The 26,550-nt window shown below is 45.2% G+C and overlaps 1 protein-coding gene across 3 annotated transcripts in view; it reads left to right on the top strand.

Moving 5' to 3' along the window:
* The window catches only part of FASTKD2 (FAST kinase domains 2), a 211,076-nt gene extending 184,937 nt beyond the window's left edge, over window positions 1–26,139 (top strand). For all 3 annotated transcript variants that reach the window (XM_069225975.1, XM_069225974.1, XM_069225973.1), the window contains one exon: window positions 22,490–26,139. In XM_069225975.1, the coding sequence (XP_069082076.1) occupies window positions 22,490–22,618 (129 nt within the window). In that variant the 3' untranslated portion in view covers window positions 22,619–26,139. The remainder of the gene's footprint in view (window positions 1–22,489) is intronic.
* Window positions 26,140–26,550: the final 411 nt, after the last annotated feature.

Raw genomic sequence — 26,550 nt, 5'->3', positions numbered from 1 at the left:
GACGGTTTGTTGCTACAAGAGAGGGGGAAAGGGGTGATGCGCATGTGCTGTGGTGCCTGGGTGCCCTATGGGTTTTATTTCTGTAGTGGGAGATGCAGGGTGATTTGTGTCATAATTATTACAAGTGTGTGTTCCCACGTTCAAGGGGCCATCTCATCGTTTTTGGCCTCCAGTTTTGTTACCAGATCTTCCCAGGTGGTGCACCCTGTGTGTTGTCGCCCCTCGCGTACCATTCTTTTTAGTACCTGGTGTTCAGTGCGAGCCCAACGTAATATTAGAGAGTGCCAGGATTTCAGGTCGGGAGCCTTGGGGGCTTTCCAGTGTATCGCTATTAGTCTTTTGTACATTAAAAAGGCTAGGTCTGTAAACTTGTGTAGGTATCTTTGTTTTTTTGGTCTCTTTCTCAGACCCAGTAGGCAGGACCTGGGTTCTGCTATCAATGCAAGCCCCGTTAACTCGGATACCTCCCCTACCACCTCTACCCAGACCGTTTGTATATTAGGGCAATCCCATACCATATGATAGAAGGGTGCTGACGGTGTTTTGCATCTTGGGCATACTGGCTCAGAGTCGGGAAACATACGCTTCAATCTGGCTGGGGAGAGATATGTTTGATGCATGAAATTGAATTGAGTGTACCTAAATCTGGGATTCCTTGACACGCCGCGGGTGTGGGACAAGGCTTTTGGCCAATCTGCCTGTGGGATCGGGGTTGGGAGTACTGCGTTCCATCTCCCCCAGGCTTTCCCCGCCTGTGGTTCGGGAGTCTTGTTGAGGGTTTTGTATAGGTTAGATATTATTTTTATTTGGTCATTATATTGTAAAAGCTGGTGGATTACTGGGGAAATCGCTGGTTCCAAAATACCTGCCCCCCCATATTTTCCTTATTTCGTGGCATACAGCGTGGTATGTCAGGAACTGACCTGGGTTTATCTCCGTGAGGGCCTGGAGAGCCTCAAACGACATTAATTTGCCATCCTCAAAACAGTCTCCTACTGTCTGTATTCCTGCTTCACTCCACACCCTCGCAGCTTGCATTCCGGCTGCTGTCCCCACCAATAAATAGTTGAGTGGTATGTGTGGGGAGTAAGGAAACTTATCCGCTCCTTTTTGCACATATTTAGCCCAACACACGTGCGCAACTGCAAGTAATGGGTTGACCTGTTCCGTTTTGGGGGGCTTAGACGACAGCCAATTTATGAGGGGGGTCCCGTTCCGCCGAGGCTCTAGGCTCATGGGTTCTGCCTGCTCTGGTCTGTGGATCCAATATTGGACCCACTGAAGTTGTGAGGCTGCATAGTATCTTTCAAAATTAGGAGTTCCCAGGCCGCTGTTATCTAGCGGGCGTTGCAGCGTGGTTAGTGCCACCCGTGCTCTGCCACCACCCCAGATGAGCTGCAGTAGAGCTGTGTTTAAATTGCCGAAAAAGCTTTTGGGAATAGTTATCGGCAGGGCCGCAAAATAATATAGCAGTCTAGGTAGGATCAACATGTTGGCAATCGCCACCTTGCCGGGTGGCGAGAGCGGGAGCTTATTCCAGAATTGCAGAGCCTTTTATGGAGGTTAGCGCCCTCCCCAAATTCCCGTCTCTTAAATCTTCTGTGTCATGATATATGTTTATCCCAAGATATTAAAATGTTGTCGGGCACCACTTTAAGTGCCCTAGCTTAGGGGCATCCTGATTATTGGGAGCACTCTTTGCCAGGGGAAACGCACAGGACTTCTCCCAATTTACCACAAGGCCTGACAGGCTTCCAAATTCAGCCAATAAGGATATTAGAGGGAATAACTGCACAGCCGTTCCTGACATATATTAAAGCATCATCTGCGTATAATGAGACCGTGTGGTATAACCCGTTTCTGATTATTCCCCATTCGTGTTCCATGAGGCGTATTCTTGCCGCTAGCGGTTCCATTGCTATGACAAACAATAGCGGGGATAGGGGGCAGCCCTGCCGTGTCCCCCGGGAGATCAGGAAACTATCAGAAATCACCTCGCCCGTCTTCACCCTCGCACTTGGGTTGGAATACAGTGTCCGGACCCAACGGATGAAATAAGGACCTATTCCCATGCGAGCCATCGTAGCCAACAAGAAATCCCACTCCAGCGTATCAAAGGCCTTTTCTATGTCTAGTGAGAGCACCATTTCCTCTTGTGCATCACGGGGGGTGTCCCCCATTATGCTCAGCAGTCTGCGAATATTTAGGAAGGTGTTACGCTTTGGGATGAAGCCGTTTTGATCTGTGTGTATCAATGAGTGCATGTGGGGGACTAATCTATTAGCTAATATTTTGCAGTCTGTATTTAGAAGCGATAGTGGTCTATGGGATTTGACATCCGTATGGTCTCGGCCCTGTTTAGGGAGTACCACTATCATAGCTTCCTTTTGGGATATAGGTAGGCTTTCTTTAGTCCACGCCTCTATGAACACTCCTAGCAGATGGGGTTTCAGGCTGGGTTGATAAGCTTTATAATATTCTGAGGGGAGGCCATCTGCCCGGGCACTTTGTTCCTGGGCAGCTGTGCAAGGGCTAGTTCCATTTCTTCTGTTGTTATGGGGGATTCGATTATATCTCTATCTGTTTGTGATAGTTGGGGCAGGAGGGAGTCCGCAAGAAAAGCCTCAAGTTGTGTAGCTGTGCATGAGGTGCGTTTAGTGTATAAGTTTGAGTAGTAATTCCTAAACGTCTCGTTTATTTCTACTTGTGTAGTAACCATCTCTTGCGTACCTGCGCGGATGGCACCTATCGGAGCTTGCTGTCTATCTTCGCGGAGTAGCCATGCTAGCATTCTGCTTGATCTATCTCCTTCCGTTTGCAACCTAGTTAAGTAGTAGTTATAGTCGTGACAGCGAAGTCTGCTATCTACATCATTATATTTGAGCGCTTTTCTTTGAGGACGGTGTTGGCGATTTCCCCTAGCGCTACCGCTTTTTTCGCTGTTCTTAACTCCTTCTCTAGTTTGCTAATCTCTGCCTGTAAGGAGCGTCTCACTCCCCACGTAGTGGATATACAAACTCCGCGTGCTACTACTTTATGGGCGTCCCACTCTGTCGCCCGAGTTGTTGCAGACATAGCGTTTATTTCCCAGTATTGGCTTATAGTTCCCCAATATTTCGGTGAATGCTTGGTCTTGTAAAGCCTCCGCTTGGAATCTCCAAGTGGGGACTGCCTGACGTGTCCTACCCCAGTTCAGTATTACTCTCAAAGGAGCATGATCCGAGAGCGTCTTTGCTAAGTACTCAGATTCAGTGACCAGTGCCCCATATTATGTCTATTCTAGTATGAGTGTTGTGTGGTACTGAGTAAAATGAATATTCTTTTTGTTCTGGATGACCTAGTCGCCATATGTCATGGAGTCCCATAACGTTTTCCCATTCCTGCAGGGGACCTATGGGTTTCCTATTGGTTAGTGAGCTCTGATAGGCACTGGTTCTATCCAATACTGCAGATGGGGTACTATTGAAATCACCACCCCAGATGGCTAGGGCCATGGGGTGGGACAACAATGTTGGAGTGAGAGTGGTAAGAAAACCCATGATGCCACTGTTTGGAGCGTATACCCCGACCACCGCCATTTGTCTCCCATCTAGTCTGCCTTCCACAACAACGTATCTCCCACCCTGATCTATCTTGTGTCATGTCAAAAGGAATGGAACTCCTGCCGCTATCCAGATCAGCACCCCCCTTGCGAAGGCCAAGTATGTTGTGCCTATCAACTGACCACCCCATTTCGTGCGCAGGTCGCGTAGGTCCCCCTCTAACATGTGTGTCTCTTGCAAAATAGCAATATGTACTCCTAGTCGTTTGAGTCGGGCGTGCACTCTGGCCCGTTTACTCAGCGCCCCAAGACCCCTGATATTCCATGTTACTATGATATACTGGTTTTTAGTATTATTGCGGGAAGACATCATATGGAATTCTGGGGGTGCATTGCTGTGTTAAGGATCTGGGCTCTAGAATTGGCCCATCTGGTCACTGCCTTTCTGTAGCTGGTATTTAAATATAGCGGGCGCAGATGATCATTTTGTGCATTAAGTGATTCCGAAGCTTGCGTTTCTACTAAACTATTAACCCCATCTCCCCTTATTAAACCCCCTATACTACTTTCAACTACTGTGAAACTACCAAACTTAAAAATACGTGAAATAACCCATATCCAGTTGGATTTACATAGTGGGATTCTCATATCGTACAGATGTGGCTCTTATAAGGGGCTCACATCTTTCCGCTGACTTAGTCCGCTGATATAGTCAGGCGCCCCACCTAGGCATGAGTTTATTCCCTCTGGCCCCGCCCGCCAATCGTATTCCGCCCCCGTGTGCCCCCAATCCCTTAGCTTAGCGTTTATGTCAAAGATACATATTGTTGGAGGCACATTATCCCCACGCCTCGGCGGTGCCACAAAGTCTCTGCAGATTTCCAGGTTTCAAGCATCGACGCTGGCGGTCTCACTGGGCGTGTGCGTATAGTTTTAAAGTTCGTCAGCGGTTCTGGGGGTGACCTTTGGCCCACCTAGTTCTCCTGTTAACGTGGATGTGGAGCTGGCCGTGTCTGAGTCCGATCCCGGCTCTGGGGGTTTCCTAGCTATTGCACTGTGACTTTGCATGTGTAACGGCGTCTCTTTTAGCACTTTTGCTCTTTCTTCTGCTGCTTGCCAGTCATTGGGCTGGCAACTGGTGCGTCTTTTGGATTGCTTCCTAGCAGCAGGAGTTTGCCATTTCTCGTCCCCTTCCTTGTTTTCCCGGGGGTGGGCTAGGCCCTTGGCGTGTAGCCATGTCCAGGCATCTTCGGGGTTTGTGAATATATGGGTGTGGTCCTCCATTACTACCCTTAGTTTGGCAGGGAAGAGCAAGGCATATTTTATGTTGTGTTCCCGTAGGCGTTGCTTAATTTTGATGAAAGATCAATTGCGTTGGTTCTGCACCTCTTGTGTAAAGTCTGGGTATGCGTTAATGTTCGAGTCTTCATATTTGAATGGTCCTTTACTGCGGAATTGTTGCAATATTGCATCTCGATCTCTGTAGTTCAAGAATCTAGCAATCAATGGCCTGGGGGACTGGCCGGGGGTCTACCCGGAATTCTGTAAGCCCTTTCAACTGAAAAAAACTTAGATGGAGCCCCATTTAACACCTCCTTGATTAGCCACTGCTCTATGGAAATTTCTGATTCCGGTTGTCGCATACTTTCTGGAAAGCCCAGAAACCTCACGTTATTGCGGCGCGCCCTGCTCTCCATTTCCTCCGATCTCCTCCAGAGTACCTTCAGCTCCTCATCCATGCGCTGGATCTGCTTTTGGTTTCCTTGCGCTATTGGAGTTAAGTCGGCTATTTCAGCTTCTGTTGTTTTAACTTTTTCAGCTAGGCTTCGGTGGTCCACTCACAAAAGGTTCAAGTCTTGCGCAACTGCGTCAATTCTGCTTTCCAGAGATGACTTAGTGTCCAATATTGCCTGCAATACTTTCTCGAACTGAGCAGAATTCGCAAGAAGTGTACTTTCTAGTGACTGTAGGGATGGGTTAGATTGTTGGTCGGCCGGCGTTAGTCCTTGAGTGGTTCGGTCTGAGTTCTTAGCTGCTTTGGCTCTACCAGCCATTTTGGCTGTTTCGAGATCTCCTCCCAAACTACAGTGATTTTGCACTTTTAGTCCACTTAGGATTTAAACTTTTACTGTACACATTCGTTGTTGAGAGCGCAAGATTGGCCAGCGATGCCAAGGGATGTTGTAGCCTTATTCAGGCGTGTTGGTAGCCTGGGGCCTTGTATTCATTGACAAACACTGCAGCCATTGATTGATTTGGTGGTCCGGCGTTGAGTTCTCGTGGGACTGTCCGCAGGACCCACCGGGGCGCACGGGGAGCGTAGGAGCTGGAGGGGAGCACTCTCTCCCTCATGTGTGATGGCAGGGTTTGGTGCCAGAGGTTTCCCCAAATAGAGGGGGAGCGTATTTGAGGGTCGGGGGAGGCGGCGTCGCATGGGAGAGACCACAACGCAGGGCGAACGACAGGCGCCGCGGATGGGCTCCGTTTAGCAGAGGACAGTCGTGACAGGCGCCCACTGCAGGGGGGTCCAGCGCAGGCCAGGCGCCCGTACTGTGCTGATTACTAGGTCCAAGCTCGCGGGGGCACGCGGCCCACATCAGTCTTGCTCCCCTGCATTAATGATGATGAGGTGGGGTGGGGTGGGTGTCCAAAAGTCCAGGAGTTTCCCCACAGCGTTGGTTTTAATTTTTTCACCCCCCCTCCAGGTGTCCTCCTCACCTCATTCCTCTTGCTCCTTCTTGGAATCCCCTGCGTCCTTCTAAACTGCCATAACGATAAATCTGCAATCCTGGGCAGGGGTGCCCCTTCTCTGTGCTTCTCTGGCGTGTGCACGCGGCTTCTGCCGCGCCGACGTCCAAAATGGCGCTTTGACCCCTCGGGCCGGCACCAGCCTCGCGCGCCTCAGGGCGCCTTGAAAAATTCTCTGTGCGGCCCGCTTGGCCGCAGGAGCAACCCCCCCCCCCCCGCGCTCCTCGCCGCGCCCGGCGCAAGCCCACGAGACCCGGCTCCGGTCCGCCCGATCGCCGAGGGGCGCGCGCCGCACACAGCGGACGCTCCGATCCTCCCCGGACGGGCCGCCGTCCCAGCCGCTTCAACAAGGCTGCGGAGGGCGCCTTTCAGGATGTTTCCTTCGAGCTGGGGACGGAGCGCTCAAGTCAAGCGACCGTCCCGGCCGCCATTTTGGCTCCTCCTCCCTGTAGCCATTATAAGTTGATAAAAATAAACTTGTACATTTGTAAATTTGTAAGTATAACACTTTTAATCACATTATGTACATACATACATACTCCATTGCATGGGCACTATTACTATATACACAACTCCTACCTCACCCTCTGCGGGGAAAACAATCTAAGATGGAGTCGACGCCCATGCTCAATGGAGCCGAAAGAGGAGGAGTCCCTCGATCTCGTGACTCGAAAAGACTTCTTCGAAGAAAAACAACTTGTAACACTCAATCATTCCTTACAAAGGTCAGCTGTGACAATTCATGTAACAAAATAACTATCTGTAAGCTTTAAAACATATAAATACAGATAAATAACCACCCACTCCTGAATGCTGATTGACTTTAACATATGCTTTTACAATCAGTGTGTAATGTCTTCTGAGTTAATCATAACTTTTCATAATAAACAGATCAGACTTATGGCGTTGAAAATATTTTTTCCCCACTGAACAAAGTGGACATATAGCTGTTATCACTGGATTGTCACCATAACCAACTGAGGCTCCTGTACTGAAGCTTTTCCACATGCCGTAACTATCCGGCATACAGTCATAAAATTGCTTGGTATAAAAATAACATTTTGCTAAACAGAATACCATTGCTCCTAATAAAGATTCTACTATAACCACAGTTTATCAAAGGGAGTAACCAACAGGAAATCATGGTCTGTTTAGGTAATCTCTGAGATTTTATATAACAAAATACCTATATGTAGGCTTTAATGCAAAACAATAACAATCTAACCTTTGATGCCATTGATTTCAACAAATGCTTTCCACAATCGTTAGGCCAGGTCCTCTACCTGTATTGTATCTTCATTATAAACAGTCGGGCCTACAAAATTTGTCATTGACTTGTCACCATACCCAACTTAGACCTACAGTGTTGGTCATAAGCCTTCCCACAAGGCAACCATCAGGTATACTGTAATAAAATTACAAATATGCTTAAAATACAGTTGTCAAATTAATAAACCCCTTCTAATGGAGCCAAATAAGAATCACTATAGTCCAAATTGTCTATTTCCTTGGTTTGTTCGTGTGGGTACCCGCAGCACCAAAACCCTTGCCTACCAAAGTAATCTGCAAGACTCCATGTAACTAAATACCTGCCATACCTGCAGTATAAATAGTTCATCCTTAAAAGCTTATTTCCTATAACAGACACTTTCAGAGTAATAAAATAAGGCTTACTTGCTTTGTCATAACTTTTCATCATAAACTGGTCACACCAAAGGAATCTGACATACCTTTTCCCAGTAAACCAATTAAACCTCTAGCCTTTACTAGTGGCTTGACATTATATACAGCAAAGGCCTATTGAAAAGTGCATAAACTGGCAACCATTAGGTATACATTTATAAAATGACAAATATGTACAAAATTATAGATGGAAAAAACAATATACAAACCTCCTCAATAGGGCCCATCACAGTCCTATTTTACACCCACGGTTTGCCAGAGTGAATTTCCAATGCCAAAAACCTTGCTTACTACGGTAATCTGTGAGAATACATGTAATCAAACATCTGTAGGCCTTAATTCAGAGTAATAACAATCCACCCTTAAATGGCTGTCGACTTTAACATATGGTTTTCACAATTAATATGCCAGGTATCCTACCTTTATCTTAACTTTCCTAATAAACAATCAGGCCTATATCATTGACTTGCCACTGCAACCTACTCAATTCTAATGTATTGAGTATAAACGTTCCACAAGGCTGCCATCTGGCATACAGTGATGATAGTACAAAGGTATACAAAGCTACAGTTGACAAAGCAAAATACTATCTCGCCTAAGAGAGCCTAAAATGGTTCATTGTAGTTCATGATTTGTATCTTCACAGTTTGTTCAGGTGGATGACCAACTTCAAACCCCTTTCCTCCTACAGTAATATGTGAAATTATATGTTAAAGAATATCTTTCTGCAGGTGTTACGCAGTATAATAACAGTCCATGCCAACAGACTTAACATTTATTTTTTCACCAATCAGACAGCTTGTCACCATAACTGACTCAGACCTATAGTTTTTAATGTAAGCTTTTCCACAAGATGCAACCATCAGACACACAAGCAAAATGCTATCTCTCTAACAAGGCCTAACAAGGATTCTCCTTGAGCAAACTTTCTGTACCTACGGGTTGTCATACGAGGTAACCAAAACCATTGCCTAATACGGTAATCTTGTGAGATTTCTTGTAACAAAATACATATTTGTATATTTTAATATAGAATAATAACAACCCACACTTACATTTCTGTTGACTAACATATTCTTTTTACAGTAAATATGTTGGACCTAGTTCCTTTATCATAGTATTTCATAATAAACTATAGCCATGATCATTGGCTTGCCACCAAAACCAGCTCTGTCGTGTTCTATCAAGTAGAAGCTTTGTGACAAGCCAAAAATGGAATTTAAGCCGTCTTTAGTGAAAGAACACAAATTCAGCCTGTACTCAGGAGAACCACCAGGTAGGTGGAGCTTAATACCCTCTTCTCAGTAGTGCTGTTAAAGCCTTTTCTGGTTGATCACATACAGTAGGCGAGAGTTTCACTGTCATGCAGTGTAGCTTAGTGCAGTGGTTCCCAAACTGTGCGCCGCGGCTCCTTGGTGCGCCGTCAAAATTAGCCAGGGGCGCCGCACACAGTCTGGAAACCACTCGGAGGTGCTTTTAATCGGTAGCTTTTCACCGTGGTATTAGAAACAAAAACCCCTGCATTAATTATTGTGACCAGCGGAGGGCGCCAAAGTACCATTAATAATATCCCTATGACAAAAGAACAAAAATAGTTTCCAATAAATGTTTTTCAGGAACCTGAACGAGAGAATAAAGAAGTCAAACTGTAAATAGTGTAGGTACAGGTGCAGGCTGGGATTACGTTCTCCCACCCGCCAAAAAAAAGTAACATAATGGGGAGCCGTGGCCAACACGGCCAATAGGTCAAAGGAGCCGGGGATCGAAAAAGTTTGGGAACCACTGGCTTAGTGTATCACTGGGCATCCCATACTGCTCCCAGACAGAAAACTCTGCCCTGAATTCAGAAGTTAATGATGGAAGAGGTGGGGTTCCTGGCACTGCAATGCATTCTTCATGACTGTCCTCTGCCCATTTCTGCTGCTACTAGACAAAAATAAACAGCACAAATTATCTAGTTATCGAAGACACTTTAACAGCATTACAAAGTCCTATAGGTACTTCTATAAGTTCAAGCTCAGGCAGCCATACTGCTGATAGCTCAGACAGCAGGATAATTAAACCAAATAATTACATCCGCATGGTGGGAAAACATTTTTTCTGTGCATATAACTTTTGCCAAATCAGAACATGTACTCCTGGCTATCAACATTTGGGTGGACCAAAAGTCACTAAGTAGTACTCTTGAAAACCTTGTTTTCGGTTGATCACATTACATCTAGTGACAGCTCCACTGTCAACCCAGACCTAAAATGACGGCTACTTATACTATCCTAAGATTTCATTGTGTAATTAAAGATATAATCATACAATTAAATTAAGTATTTTGTTAACAAAAGCAGGTGCTCCTGGCGAAAGCTGCATGGTGGGAAATCACTTTTGTTGGGCACACAACTTCTGCCCAATCAAAACATGTACTTCTGGCTACCATAATTTGGGTGAACCAAAAGTCCCTCTCTGTAGTACTCCTGAAAACTGTGTTTTCGTATGATCACATTATATCTAGTGAGAGCTCCACTGTCAAACCAGACAATAAAAGTAGGGCTGCTTATATTACCCTAAGACATCATTGTGTAATAAATGATTTATCAAACAATTAAAATAAATGTTTTGTTAACAAATGCAGGTACTCCTGAAAAACGTCAATAAAAAGAAAAACACAACTAATTGGTTTGTTCCAAAACAACAGTCATCCTTTGATAGAAGCTAGCTGTAAACATTTTCAAGGAGCTGTAGTGCACAGCAGTTTGTCTTTATTAGTTGGCAACGTAGAAATAGCAACCCTACACACGTATTTAAATGGACGGTTGTTTATTTTAAAATTCCGAGCAGTTAGGGAAAAAAATGTGGCTCACTGCCCTTGAAATGAATTTAAAAATGTAGGTTCTCTGACCTTAGAAATAGATATGTGCTAATATTCTGTGTAATTGAATTTACCCCAAAATGTTTCACAAATTAGTAGTTTAAACATTGTGTGCAGTCTTTACCTTGGTGAGCACAGCTGTTGTAGTCCAGGACATGTAGACCTCTGACCCTTCGACTAATCCTTATGCAATCAGGCCATCACCAAAAAGGCATCTAGCTCCTCATTTCTTTTGCACCTTTACATTGGTCATGGTTTTCTTGCCTTTGACTCCCACCGCAACCCTTGCAGGTCGGAAACTTCATGTCGTCCCCACTGGCTACAAGGCCAATACCTATGGAACCATGGAGAATTTCCTCAGTACAGAGATAACTTTCTCTCAATCAAAGTCTAGTAAGAGTCAGTATCCCTCATAGAAGGTACCTTGCTATTACTGATGCCCATTGTAGGAGGCTGGACTGGCTTGTAGTGAGTACCAAGGGGTACTTGCACCAGGCCCAGTTATCCCTTATTAGTGTATAGGGTGTCTAGCAGCTTAGGCTGATAGATAATGGTAGCTTAGCAGAGCAGCTTAGGCTGAACTAGGAGACGTGTGAAGCTACCACAGTACCACTTAGTGTCAAATGCACAATATCATAAGAAAACACAATACACAGTTATACTAAAAATAAAGGTACTTTATTTTAATGACAATATGCCAAAGTATCTCAGAGTGTACCCTCAGTGAGAGGATAGGAAATATACACAAGATATATATACACAATAGCAAAAATATGCAGTATAGTCTTAGGAAACAGTGCAAACAATGTATAGTTACAATAGGATGCAATGGGGAAACATAGGGATAGGGGCAACACAAACCATATACTCCAAAAGTGGAATGCGAACCACAAATGGACCCCAAACCTATGTGACCTTGTAGAGGGTCGCTGGGACTATTAGAAAATAGTGAGAGTTAGAAAATTAGCCCTCAACAAGACCCTGAAAAGTGAGTGCAAAGTGCACTAAAGTTCCCCTAAGGACAAAGAAGTTGTGTTAGAGGAATAATGCAGGAAAGACACAAACCAACAATGCAACAACTGTGGATTTCCAATCTAGGGTACCTGTGGAACAAGGGGACCAAGTCCAAAAGTCACAAGCAAGTCGGAGATGGGCAGATGCCCAGGAAATGCCAGCTGCGGGTGCAAAGAAGCTTCTACTGGACAGAAGAAGCTGCGGTTTCTGCAGGAACGAAAAGGGCTAGAGACTTCCCCTTTGGTGGACGGATCCCTCTCGCCGTGGAGAGTCGTGCAGAAGTGTTTTCCCGCCGAAAGAACGCCAACAAGCCTTGCTAGCTGCAAATCGTGCAGTTAGCGTTTTTGGACGCTGCTGTGGCCCTGGAGGGACGAGGAGGTCGCAAATTGGACCAGGAGAGAGAGGGGACGTCGAGCAAGACAAGGAGCCCTCTCAGCAGCAGGTAGCACCCGGAGAAGTGCCAGAAACAGGCACTACGAGGATGCGTGAAACGGTGCTCACCCGAAGTTACACAAAGGAGTCCCACGTCGCCGGAGACCAACTTAGAAAGTCGTGCAATGCAGGTTAGAGTGCCGTGGACCCAGGCTTGGCTGTGCACGAAGGATTTCCGCCGGAAGTGCACAGGGGCCGGAGTAGCTGCAAAAGTCGCGGTCCGCAGCAATGCAGCCCAGCTAGGTGAGGCAAGGACTTACCTCCACCAAACTTGGACTGAAGAGTCACTGGACTGTGGGGGTCAATTGGACAGAGTTGCTGAATTCGAGGGACCTCGCTCGTCGTGCTGAGAGGATACCCAAGGGACCGGTAATGCAGCTTTTTGGTGCCTGCGGTAGCAGGGGGAAGATTCCGTCGACCCACGGGAGATTTCTTCGGAGCTTCTGGTGCAGAGAGGAGGCAGACTACCCCCACAGCATGCACAAACAGGAAAACAGTCGAGAAGGCGGCAGGATCAGCGTTACAGAGTTGCAGTAGTCATCTTAGCTACTTTGTTGCAGTTTTGCAGGCTTCCAGCGCGGTCAGCAGTCGATTCCTTATCAGAAGGTGAAGAGAGAGATGCAGAGGAACTCGGCTGAGCTCTTGCATTCGTTATCTAAAGTTTCCCCAGAGACAGAGACCCTAAATAGCCAGAAAAGAGGGTTTGGCTACCTAGGAGAGAGGATAGGCTAGCAACACCTGAAGGAGCCTATCACAAGGAGTCTCTGACGTCACCTGGTGGCACTGGCCACTCAGAGCAGTCCAGTGTGCCAGCAGCACCTCTGTTTCCAAGATGGCAGAGGTCTGGAGCACACTGGAGGAGCTCTGGACACCTCCCAGGGGAGGTGCAGGTCAGGGGAGTGGGCACTCCCCTTTCCTTTGTCCAGTTTCGCGCCAGAGCAGGGCTAAGGGGTCCCCTGAACCGGTGTAGACTGGCTTATGCAGAATTGGGCACATCTGTGCCCAACAAAGCATTTCCAGAGGCTGGGGGAGGCTACTCCTCCCCTGCCTTCACACCATTTTCTCAGAGGAAGTTCTTTGTTCTGCCATCCTGGGCCAGGCCTGGCTGGACCCCAGGAGGGCAGATGCCTGTCTGAGGGGTTGGCAGCAGCAGCAGCTGCAGTGAAACCCCAGGAAGGGCAGTTTGGCAGTACCAGGGTCTGTGCTACAGACCACTGGGATCATGGGATTGTGCCAACCATGCCAGGATGGCATAGAGGGGGCAATTCCATGATCATAGACATGTTACATGGCCATATTCAGAGTTACCATTGTGAAGCTACATATAGGTAGTGACCTATATGTAGTGCACGCGTGTAATGGTGTCCCCGCACTCACAAAGTTCAGGGAATTGGCTCTGAACAATGTGGGGGCACCTTGGCTAGTGCCAGGGTGCCCTCACACTAAGTAACTTTGCACCTAACCTTTACCAGGTAAAGGTTAGACATATAGGTGACTTATAAGTTACTTAAGTGCAGTGTAAAATGGCTGTGAAATAACGTGGACGTTATTTCACTCAGGCTGCAGTGGCAGGCCTGTGTAAGAATTGTCAGAGCTCCCTATGGGTGGCAAAAGAAATGCTGCAGCCCATAGGGATCTCCTGGAACCCCAATACCCTGGGTACCTCAGTACCATATACTAGGGAATTATAAGGGTGTTCCAGTAAGCCAATGTAAATTGGTAAAATTGGTCACTAGCCTGTTAGGGACAATTTGAAATAAATGAGAGAGCATAACCACTGAGGTTCTGGTTAGCAGAGCCTCAGTGAGACAGTTAGGCACCACACAGGGAACACATACATATAGGCCACAAACTTATGAGCACTGGGGTCCTAACTAGCAGGGTCCCAGTGACACATAACAAACATACTGAAAACATGGGGTTTTCACTATGAGCACTGGGCCCTGGCTAGCAGGATCCCAGTGAGACAGTGAAAATACCCTGACATACACTCACAAACAGGCCAAAAGTGGGGGTAACAAGGCTAGAAAGAGGCTACTTTCTCACACATAAGGCTAACCTTGGCCAGTTGAGACTTTATTGTCTAAGTGGTGATAAGTAGAGAGTAGCTCTGCAATAGACTGGTTACTCCCTTTATCATCCACTATATGGTTACTTCCCTGTGGGGATGTAAACCACCCTGTTTGAAGTTTGTTAGCTAAGCAACAATGTGTAGATGTATTTTCAGAGTTTCTATCAGTAAGTTTTAGTTTAGAGCAGTGGGAATTGTCCACTGAACCTATTTGTAGTGATGGAAATGCCAGACAGGGATGCTGTCTCAGAAAAGCCATAGCTGGGCAAAAACTTTGTCCATATGGCTGGAAGAGAGAACAGGGATGCTGTTTCTCTTGAGTTGGAGCAGGGCAGGGATGCTGTCCTATGAGCTCCACACTAGGGCAGGGATGCTGTCCTAAGTGTTGTGAGGCAGTGCAGGGTTTCTGCACTAAAGTTTCTCTGGGAGGGTTGGAGGGATGCTCCATGTTAACTAAAATGGTGCTCTTTTTCTCACCAATGTTAGTTATCCCACAGAGAGGTACTTCTACCTCAGGGAGTACAGTTTTGCCAACTGATGATTCCCTTGGAACAGGTGCCACCCCAGGAGAGGTTTCTCCCACCACAGGAATGGTATCCTGAATGGTAGGGTGGTTAGGGGATACTGTGATACCGTTTTTACCTGTTGATGGAGAGGGATCCTGAGTTTTCAGGCCTTCTCTCCTTTGCTTTTTCATTTCAGTAGAAATGAGAGGGAACAATTCCTCAGGGATGCCCAGCATGGCTGCATGGGCATAAAACTCTACATCAGCCCAACCTGAGGCCTCTAGGTCATTACCTAAGAGACAGTCTACAGGTAAGCTAGGTGATACCACCACCTGCTTAGGGCCAGTAACTCCACCCCAACTAAACTGAATTATAGCTAAGGGAAGAAAGTTAGTGGAGTTATGGACATCAATAATCTTATACTGTTGTCCAATGATGTGTTGATCAGGGTGCACTAGGTTTTCAGTCACCAAAGTGATACTGGCACCTGTGTCCCTGTAGGCCAAGGCCTCAACACCATTTATTGAAACTGTCTGCCTGTACCTATCCATTGTAAGGGGACAAGCAGCCAGTGTGGCAAGGCCAATGCCACTAGGTGTGACAGAAACTGTCTTGGGACTGACTACCCCAGTTTCTATTATGGACCCATAAGTGAACCCAACTACACCCTTAACTTGACTGTTGCCAGCAGTCCCACCACTAGTACCACTACTGCTAGGGGCACTAGAGCTTGATGTATTAGTGGTGGTAGGCTCAGGGGGTTTACCTGGACAGGACTTATCCCCTGGCCTATGGCCTCTGTTTTTACACACAAAGCACCAAGGCTTTTTAATGTGTGCAGGTTGAGAAGAAGAGGAAGAATTAGTTGTATCCCCACCCTCTGAAGAGTGTTTAAGATTTGAAGTGGGATCTTTGGTTTTACCCTTATCCCCATGCTTATCTTGAGATTTTTCACCATATCTCTTCTTATTGCCATCTTTGTCACCCCCTGTATGAACTTTTCTGTTCACCCTTGTTCTGACCCATTTGTCTGCCTTCTTTCCCAATTCTTGGGGAGAGGTCAGATCAGAGTCTACCAGGTACTGGTGCCACAAATCAGACACAATTATTAAGAATATGCTCTCTCAGGATCAAGTTATACAGGCTGTCATAATCAGTAACTTTACTGCCATGTAACCACCCCTCCAAGGCCTTCACTGAATGGTCAATGAAATCAACCCAGTCTTGTGAAGACTCCTTTTTGGTCTCTCTGAACCTTATCCTGTATTGTTCAGTGGTTAAGCCATAACCATCCAGGAGTGCATTCTTAAGAACTTGGAAATTATTAGCATCATTTTCTTTCACAGTAAGGAGCCTATCCCTACCTTTTCCACTAAATGATAGCCATAGGATAGCAGCCCACTGCCTTTGAGGGACATCCTGTACAACACAGGCCCTCTCAAGTGCAGCAAACCACTTGTTAATGTCATCCCCCTCCTTATAAGGGGGAACTATCTTGTGCAGATTCCTGGAATCATGCTCTTTTGCAGGATGACTATGGGGAATACTGCTGCTGCCACCATGGGTTTCTAAACCCAACTTCTGTCTTTCCTTCTCTAGTTCAAAAGACTGTCTATCCAAATCCAGCTGTTGCTTTTTAAGCTTCAGTCTGGTTTGTTCCACCCTCAACTTATTGAGTTCCCTCTCTAACATTCTGTCATCAGGGTTGGTGAGAGGGACATTCCTAGATACAGAGGTATGATGGGAATGAACAGAAGGAGACCTGTCCCTTACAGAAGCCACCCTAACAGCTTGGCTAACAAAAACATCACTACCAGTATGGTGAGAATAAATGCTTTTGCTATGATGTGAGACAACACTATTTGTATGGTGTGGCTCTTCATCATTACCAACTATGCTAGACTGTCTAGTAATGGGCAGGCTAGGAAGTTTCTTTCCTGATTCTTTTCCTGGGGGAGTCCTTGGATCAGATTGGGAACCATTAGCTACTTTTTCAACAGATGGGGCACTTTTAGCCTGATCTTGTTCTCTAAGCATGTTAAGTAACAATTCCAAGGAAGGATTCTTCCCTACACTCAAACCTCTCTCTATGCAGAGACTCCTTGCTCCTTTCCAGCTAAGGTGATCATATGCAAGTTTGGACAGATCAACATTTTGGCCTGTGCCAGACATTTTTAGAGAGAGTTAAAGTGATAGAAAAAGAGAAAAAAGTTTTCAGAACTTTTTAGAAAGACAGAAAAAAAACTTTTTAAACTTTTAAGAACTTTTTGAAAGTTTAGAAGTACTTTTCAGCACTTAGAAAAGAGTGAAAAGAGGAAATGCAAAACTTTTTGGCTATGTGTATATACACTGACCTTGTTTTGTATATTTTTCTCTTATGAAAAGTACAATGACAAGAGTGGTAAGTAGTCTCAAAGCACTTATCCCACCGCTGCACAACCAATGTAGGAGGCTGGACTGGCTTGTAGTGAGTACCAAGGGGTACTTGCACCTTGCACCAGGCCCAGTTATCCCTTATTAGTGTATAGGGTGTCTAGCAGCTTAGGCTGATAGATAATGGTAGCTTAGCAGAGCAGCTTAGGCTGAACTAGGAGACGTGTGAAGCTACCACAGTACCACTTTGTGTCATATGCACAATATCATAAGAAAACACAATACACAGTTATACTAAAAATAAAGGTACTTTATTTTTATGACAATATGCCAAAGTATCTCAGAGTGTACCCTCAGTGAGAGGATAGGAAATATACACAAGATATATATACACAATAGCAAAAATATGCAGTATAGTCTTAGAAAACAGTGCAAACAATGTATAGTTACAATAGGATGCAATGGGGAAACATAGGGATAGGGGCAACACAAACCATATACTCCAAAAGTGGAATGCGAACCACAAATGGACCCCAAACCTATGTGACCTTGTAGAGGGTCGCTGGGACTATTAGAAAATAGTGAGAGTTAGAAAATTAGCCCTCCCCAAGACCCTGAAAAGTGAGTGCAAAGTGCCCCTAAGGACAAAGAAGTCGTGTTAGAGGAATAATGCAGGAAAGACACAAACCAACAATGCAGCAACTGTGGATTTCCAATCTAGGATACCTGTGGAACAAGGGGACCAAGTCCAAAAGTCACAAGCAAGTCGGAGATGGGCAGATGCCCAGGAAATGCCAGCTGCAGGTGCAAAGAAGCTTCTACTGGACAGAAGAAGCTGCGGTTTCTGCAGGAATGAAAAGGGCTAGAGACTTCCCCTTTGGTGGACGGATCCCTCTCGCCGTGGAGAGTCGTGCAGAAGTGTTTTCCCGCCGAAAGAACGCCAACAAGCCTTGCTAGCTGCAAATCGTGCGGTTAGCGTTTTTGGACGCTGCTGTGGCCCTGGAGGGACCAGGAGGTCGCAAATTGGACCAGGAGAGAGAGGGGACGTCGAGCAAGACCAGGAGCCCTCTCAGCAGCAGGTAGCACCCGGAGAAGTGCCAGAAACAGGCACTACGAGGATGCGTGAAACGGTGCTCACCCGAAGTTACACAAAGGAGTCCCACGTCGCCGGAGACCAACTTAGAAAGTCGTGCAATGCAGGTTAGAGTGCCGTGGACCCAGGCTTGGCTGTGCACGAAGGATTTCCGCCGGAAGTGCACAGGGGCCGGAGTAGCTGCAAAAGTCGCGGTCCGCAGCAATGCAGCCCAGCGAGGTGAGGCAAGGACTTACCTCCACCAAACTTGGACTGAAGAGTCACTGGACTGTGGGGGTCACTTGGACAGAGTTGCTGGATTCGAGGGACCTCGCTCGTCATGCTGAGAGGAGACCCAAGGGACCGGTAATGCAGCTTTTTGGTGCCTGCGGTAGCAGGGGGAAGATTCCGTCGACCCACGGGAGATTTCTTCGGAGCTTCTGGTGCAGAGAGGAGGCAGACTACCCCCACAGCATGCACAAACAGGAAAACAGTCGAGAAGGCGGCAGGATCAGCGTTACAGAGTTGCAGTAGTCATCTTAGCTACTTTGTTGCAGTTTTGCAGGCTTCCAGCGCGGTCAGCAGTCGATTCCTTATCAGAAGGTGAAGAGAGAGATGCAGAGGAACTCGGCTGAGCTCTTGCATTCGTTATCTAAAGTTTCCCCAGAGACATAGACCCTAAATAGCCAGAAAAGAGGGTTTGGCTACCTAGGAGAGAGGATAGGCTAGCAACACCTGAAGGAGCCTATCACAAGGAGTCTCTGACGTCACCTGGTGGCACTGGCCACTCAGAGCAGTCCAGTGTGCCAGCAGCACCTCTGTTTCCAAGATGGCAGAGGTCTGGAGCACACTGGAGGAGCTCTGGACACCTCCCAGGGGAGGTGCAGGTCAGGGGAGTGGGCACTCCCCTTTCCTTTGTCCAGTTTCGCGCCAGAGCAGGGCTAAGGGGTCCCCTGAACCGGTGTAGACTGGCTTATGCAGAATTGGGCACATCTGTGCCCAACAAAGCATTTCCAGAGGCTGGGGGAGGCTACTCCTCCCCTGCCTTCACACCATTTTCCAAAGGGAGAGGGTGTCACACCCTCTCTCAGAGGAAGTTCTTTGTTCTGCCATCCTGGGCCAGGCCTGGCTGGACCTCAGGAGGGCAGATGCCTGTCTGAGGGGTTGGCAGCAGCAGCAGCTGCAGTGAAACTCCAGGAAGGGCAGTTTGGCAGTACCAGGGTCTGTGCTACAGACCACTGGGATCATGGGATTGTGCCAACCATGCCAGGATGGCATAGAGGGGGCAATTCCATGATCATAGACATGTTACATGGCCATATTCGGAGTTACCATTGTGAAGCTACATATAGGTAGTGACCTATATGTAGTGCACGCGTGTAATGGTGTCCCCGCACTCACAAAGTTCAGGGAATTGGCTCTGAACAATGTGGGGGCACCTTGGCTAGTGCCAGGGTGCCCTCACACTAAGTAACTTTGCAACTAACCTTTACCAGGTAAAGGTTAGACATATAGGTGACTTATAAGTTACTTAAGTGCAGTGTAAAATGGCTGTGAAATAACGTGGACGTTATTTCACTCAGGCTGCAGTGGCAGGCCTGTGTAAGAATTGTCAGAGCTCCCTATGGGTGGCAAAAGAAATGCTGCAGCCCATAGGGATCTCCTGGAACCCCAATACCCTGGGTACCTCAGTACCATATACTAGGGAATTATAAGGGTGTTCCAGTAAGCCAATGTAAATTGGTAAAATTGGTCACTAGCCTGTTAGGGACAATTTGAAATAAATGAGAGAGCATAACCACTGAGGTTCTGGTTAGCAGAGCCTCAGTGAGACAGTTAGGCACCACACAGGGAACACATACATATAGGCCACAAACTTATGAGCACTGGGGTCCTGACTAGCAGGGTCCCAGTGACACATAACAAACATACTGAAAACATGGGGTTTTCACTATGAGCACTGGGCCCTGGCTAGCAGGATCCCAGTGAGACAGTGAAAATACCCTGACATACACTCACAAACAGGCCAAAAGTGGGGGGTAACAAGGCTAGAAAGAGGCTACTTTCTCACACCCATCTCACTAACAAACCTTATGGTGTTTTGGTGCATGTGCTTGAGAGCATCTGGATCTCTCTGACTTGGGCTGAGTGCCACAGGGCCGTCACTAGTACCTGTCCTTACAGATAGTGCTCCCATCAGGGGTGCAGTTAATGGATTCTTAATATTACAATCCTTTTGTAATGCCTTTCGTTGTGGCATTCAAATTATTGTTGTGGATGCAGCAGAAACCTCTGTCTTTCCTTTCGTTTATGGGATATAGTACCAGAATATCATGGACGAAATATCCTCTGGCCAAAATATCACCATACTGTCATTAATAATAGAAAATCTGTACACAGTGGGACAATACTGTTAGAACAGGATGTTTTTGTCAAATGCATTCTGGCATATTTCCCTTGTGGTTTTGACTAGGAACCCAGTTCTCTGTAGTTGCTGTCCCAGCCGGGACCCCTGGAAACCTTCCACTTAGGAACCATTCCACTGCGAGCTGTATCCCCATTGTACTTAGAACTGTGCTGCTACAGCCCCTTGTTTACATGGTTGGCTCACTGAGGCCACCCAACACAATTTCCAAAGTGGATGTTGATCCTTTGGGACAGCTACCCCTTTGTGAGTTAGTTATCACCACAAGTTGAGTGATATTAACTGATAAATAATTTTGCCTCAATTGCGTTCATAAAACAGTAATATACACCTGTGTGATTCGCAAATAGGTGAGGGACAAACATTTCATGACCGTCCCTCATATTTGAGATTTGGAAAAGGGTTGCATAAGTCGTTTTGCATGTTGCATAAAGGTTGTTTTTGGTAGAAAAAATGTGTTTTTTCTATTCAAAGGCTTTTTGACCACTAAAAACCTTTATAGGTCGGGCCCTTAATTTTATGCAAAGAGTTTGTCGAAGTGTTCAATTAGCGCCTCCCATTCTTCTTTACTGGCAGCAAGAAAGAATAGTTATTAAACTAAGGATCGAAGAAAAAGGTGCTTTATTCGTTCTTGCCATAAATCTTCCTGGAAATTGTTCCTAAGGATTCCTGTGAAGGCTCTCATCCTTGCCTAATTTCCTAGTACTGCCCAAATCCAGGAGCTCAGCCCCCTTGTTGGCTTTAAGCCTTGTTCCCGGCTGCAATTACTTCCTAATTTGCATTTTGTTTTTGACTTTAAAGCCATATACCAGGTGCCTTCTCCAATACACATAGTTCCTTCACTGGTTTTTGGACGCACCCTTTTCACCCTCTTCCACTTATTGTCTGTTCTGGTTTTTAGGTCAAGCGTGCAAGTGCTCCGGCCTGTTGTAATCTATCTGTGGGCTTTTAACCACGCCCACCGCACACCCATCACCATCACTTGTTCATGGGTTTGCCTTTCAAAAATCCTTTATCATTGATAAATGTTTTACGTTTGTCCATCCTTGGGGCAGTTTTGTTACCGCTTTGGCCATCGACCCTGTTACATAGATAATTGCACGTTTGCCGATACGTTTGACTGCCAGCAAACTTTTTTCCTTTTGTGTCTCTTTCGCGCTCATGCTCATGGCGGCAGTGGTGCTTTTTTATTGGCTTGCTTATTTCCACTGTTTTACTTATCATTTTCAATTCATATGGCAACAAAAGTCCAGTTAGGATTTTACAACACTAATAGCTCTAACCTGAGCAAACATGAGACCCATTGCATTGTAAATACTTGTTATGCTTTGAAGACTTACTTCCAATCCTTTATTAATTAGTGCACTGACGCTTAGCACCCCATCTTCCCCCCCTGCGATTTTTCTGGTCGTCTTATTGCCTTTTCCTTGACATTGGAATCTCAGATCTACTTCCTCCTAATCCTACTTTTCCTCATCCTCTGTTTTGCACTCTTCCATACATCCTTTAGAGAACCTACAAGGGCCAATCTTGTCCCATCCCTTTTTGTTGAGGAGGCATCGGCAATTCACACTTTCAGCTCCCTCCTGCTGTTGTTTTTTTGCATTAGTTTTGCCATTACATGCAGATTAAAACAACATCCACGTTATCCACCATTTGAATTTATAGGCATGTGTTTTCTTATTTGAGCATAATTCTTTTCTTTGTTTTTATCATGCAAAGCAGTTGAAGCCTAAACTTCTTCTTTTACTATTTTCAAAGGTCCACGAACAGAAGTTTGAGAAAATGAAGATGGAAGAGAGAATTTTGTTCCTCAAATCCCACATCTTTTCCCAGGATATTGTTCAGGTGCCAGGCGTAAAACCTTCTGTGCAACACCTAGAATTATAATAAAGTTTCAGTTGTGGGATTCTCTGCCCTACCTCAATTGGAAGCTCTTGTGCTGCTGTGGATACTGAAGAGATGCACACGGCATGGTTCACCTCCCATCACTGCTGGAGTTTTTGACCAAGAAACATTCATTGTCACGATGACTTATTGCCAGAGATAAAATTATGTCACTTTGATATGTGACAAACGTTGAATATTGACAAACTTCATTCAAAATAAGATGTACTGCCTTCTGAATGTATTTAATTATACCTTGAAGTAACCTGTATAATTTCAAACAAAATTTCTGTGAGTACCCTCTGCACAGCCTCGTCAGTGAAGGTTTACTCTGCAAGCTAACAATTGAGGTGCAATTTGTCTGTCTACAAATTTAGAATATTTTTTATTGGTCTTGTTCTTGGTTTCTGTTTATGCAGATAACATAGCATCTGTTTCATACATACATTGCCAATACAATTTTTGTAAAATATCGCAGATTGTAGGAACATGCTTCCTTTAAAGGAAACGTCAAATGACCCCCCCCCCCCCCAACCACAGCCCCCAACAAATGTGTGCGCTGCTTCTTGTTATGTTGTCCATAATCTTTTAAACTGTTGTTCTCACCTGCTCCAATGTGCCCCATAGATGCTGCTCATTTTACCGCTCACCGTCCCATTCCAGACCCCAGACTGAAGAATGTATGCCCCAGAATATAACAGGTTATCCAGATTGCTTTGGGTGTTAATTAATAAAAACGGTCAGAGGCTGTTACCCAGATGCCCTCCCTGGTTCTCTCTCGTGTGTGATTCAGCTATTTTCACGTCCCTGACCCGGCATCTGCAGTTACAAAGGCCATCAGTGCTTCCAGCCAAAGGTCCTCTATGAGCTTCCTATGAAGTCCCTTCTGTTCCTCCTTCTGGAGGACTGCCCCTTCTGCTGGGGTCCAGTTCTCCGTAGCACCCTTCCACCTGAGGTGTGGTGGGCCTTCTGCAGACTTCAAGTGTCATACTATGTCCCTTCGGGCTACTGCAAGGTCCGGATCTAAGAATCTGTTGCCTACCATCTTTTCTGGTCTGCGCAGATATAATCCCAGCAGACAAATTTCTACTGTGACTACACCTTGTCTATAGAGTGTGCACTCTATATCCTCCACCACTCTAGCCCAAAACTGTCTGTCTATAGATGTAAACACATAATTTTTTTGCCATGTTGACGAACAATATAACTATACACTTTATAAAGGCCAGCAGGGTTAAACTTGCTCTGTTTTTGGATGAGGACTTGATGTGAGGAAACTCAGTATTTCTTGTATAATAAGTAAGGATTTGCAGGTAAGTTCCCTACATCTTATTTCTTGTAGAATTTTCAATGCCTTCTTAGAGAATCACATAACTGTAACGCAGTACTTTTTCATTATCATGTTGTGGGACTGTCTTCAAAACTGCGATCATAGCATAGTAATGTGGATATGTTTATGGAAACATGAAGGTTTTTAAGAAGTAAATGGAAAACCTTTTTCTTCACTGCAGAATGAAATAGAAAATAAAAGCCGGGACCATAAATTAGGTTCTACCACACACAAATCTGCACATGTACAAAGGATAGTCCAAGGCTATTTCAGTGATTGAATTCGCCTCCGTATTCTGTCTTGGCTCACGCATTAACCCTGTGAGGGGAGTTGGGGAATCACAAAAAGACAAGCACTTTTTTTAAAATCTTTATTTCGGATTATATTAAATCTATGAAAGAAAACTCAATCAAAATACCTATAAAATCATGCGAAACACAATTTCATAACTCATGATCAAGTACAAACCTCAGAAGGCATAAACGCAATATAAAAGGAGTGCACTCGCATCTTAATAATAAAATGACAATGAACAAGTTAAAAACTTTAAAAATAATTTAAATGGCACTTTATGTAAAGAGTTAAAGGAGCGAGGGAGAGCTATGACCGCATTCAGATCATTTATGATCTTGAAGATTGCTGCAATCACAGTGTAAACTTGGCACACTATTGCTTTTTATTAACTCAGTTTAGGTTAAACATTTTACATTGGATTTTAGCTGAACCCCCGGGTCGTTTTAGCGGGATTTTTTTGACCCCTTGCTCCTATGATAATGTTTTAATTCAGAAAACTATGCGCTATATTTTTTTCTGCAGTCCCTATTGCACTTTAAGACAGCGGTATATAGCCCCCTTATTAAGGGGGCAAGGTTTTTTTACTCAGGCAAAACCTGATTTACCTGCAATTGTTACAGTCTCCTGTAGTCTGTGACTCTGTAACCAGGTTCTTGGCAAGGCCCTATTTAACAAAGGAATATGCGTTGGTGTGCCCCGAGTTTGCTGTAGGTGCTGAAATTTTTAATTATGTTTATAGTTTTTAATTTGTTCATTGTCATTTGACCGGAGAGTTTAAGCCACCTAATGACTGGGACCATATCCAATTTATCAGAGATATAATCGAGCCCCAATTCGTTGTGGACAACAAAAGTAGATACAAGCAGATAATTGAGTTAGTGGCTTACTATCCAGGCATATGTGAAACTGTAGTAAGTGTAAGATCACAAATTATATCCTACGAGCATCTAGGATAATAGTTAAATTAACTGTTCATTGGGGTTTAGAAGCAGCATCCTTTAACGTGGTTTACTATAGAGGCCCATCAAACTCTGGCCTAAACTAGAATAGTTAAAAATATGTTTAATGTCTACATTGCAGTACAGCAATTAAGTGTCAGTCTGAACCACATGTGAACCGGGAGAGCTTGTATTAGAGGTTTAGGTCTGCATAATTGCATCTTGGCTTGAAACTGCTGTCATATTCTTGGTTCGTTGAATGGACTGTTTTTCGTAAAGTATATTTAAAAAAAAGTTTTAAAACCTCAGCAGAGTATATATTGTTTCTATGCCCTATTAGGTGATGCAACCCGGAGATCACTTGATCCCAGAAGATTTAATATGTGACATGTTTTGGATGTGGGCATAACTTATGTTTGGGAAATATTTCATTATTAGTCTGAAACCTCATAAGATATTTGCAGTGATGGGCATTTCTCCAAGAGATTTTAGGGCCTGAAAGGAGTAAGATGAATCGTAACCAAAAAACATAACTTGATGTATATCACTCCTAAGCTTGACCTTGAATGACCCGTGCATACCCAAAGCAAGCTCGTGAAAGGGCGCCACATTCCTTATTTTCTGCAGTGGGACATGAAAGGTGCAAAAAGTGTTTTTATGAAATGTCTGCAGTTTCCTAGTGCTATACAGAGGGTGCACGATGAAGACAGTCAAGGATTACAAGTTTGACTTGGTGAATGTTGTTTTGTGCAAAAGAATAACGCGATGAGGACGCAGCAGGTGAAATCGCTAGCTTCGCTTCAGTGAAAGAAGTATACAACTGATCTCTCACTTCAAGAATGGTCTGTGCACTGTTTTAATGTTACATCTGCCCTGCCGTTTTCTTTGGGGGTGACGCAGAAAGAAATGCCATTCCTAAAATAAAACACTGATGGCGGGCATTAGCCCGATTAGGTTATGTATTTTTGCGTTTCTGTGTTTATTTTACTTGTTTATAGATTTTGTGAAGTGCTGCAAACAACCTAGGTTAGTCTCTGACAGCTGTGGGGAATAAAATAGAAGACGATCCGAAGGAAGAGGTTTGGAGTTATTTGATCAAAGTCTGCCTTGTGTATGAGTTAAAGACGCCAAATTGGAAATGGCTTGTAATTATTCTTTGGTGCAGATGATAATAGCTGTTTTCAGCCAGCTGACCAGCAGGGGAGCACGATTGCATTTGAACGGCTTTCGATGGAACAGCCACTTAACATCAGTGTAAAAGGAGACTAAACAAATACCCAGATAAAGAGATGAGTTTTCAGACAACCTCTAAATATCAGAAAGGCATATTTGAACTCTGGATGTGTCGGTAAAGTATCCTACAAAAAAGAGGA

The sequence above is a fragment of the Pleurodeles waltl genome, chromosome 3_1 (assembly GCF_031143425.1).
Source record: "Pleurodeles waltl isolate 20211129_DDA chromosome 3_1, aPleWal1.hap1.20221129, whole genome shotgun sequence".
Classification (NCBI taxonomy): domain Eukaryota; kingdom Metazoa; phylum Chordata; class Amphibia; order Caudata; family Salamandridae; genus Pleurodeles; species Pleurodeles waltl.
The sequence above is the reverse complement of the archived record's forward strand: the minus strand, read 5'-3'. Positions and strand labels throughout refer to the sequence as shown.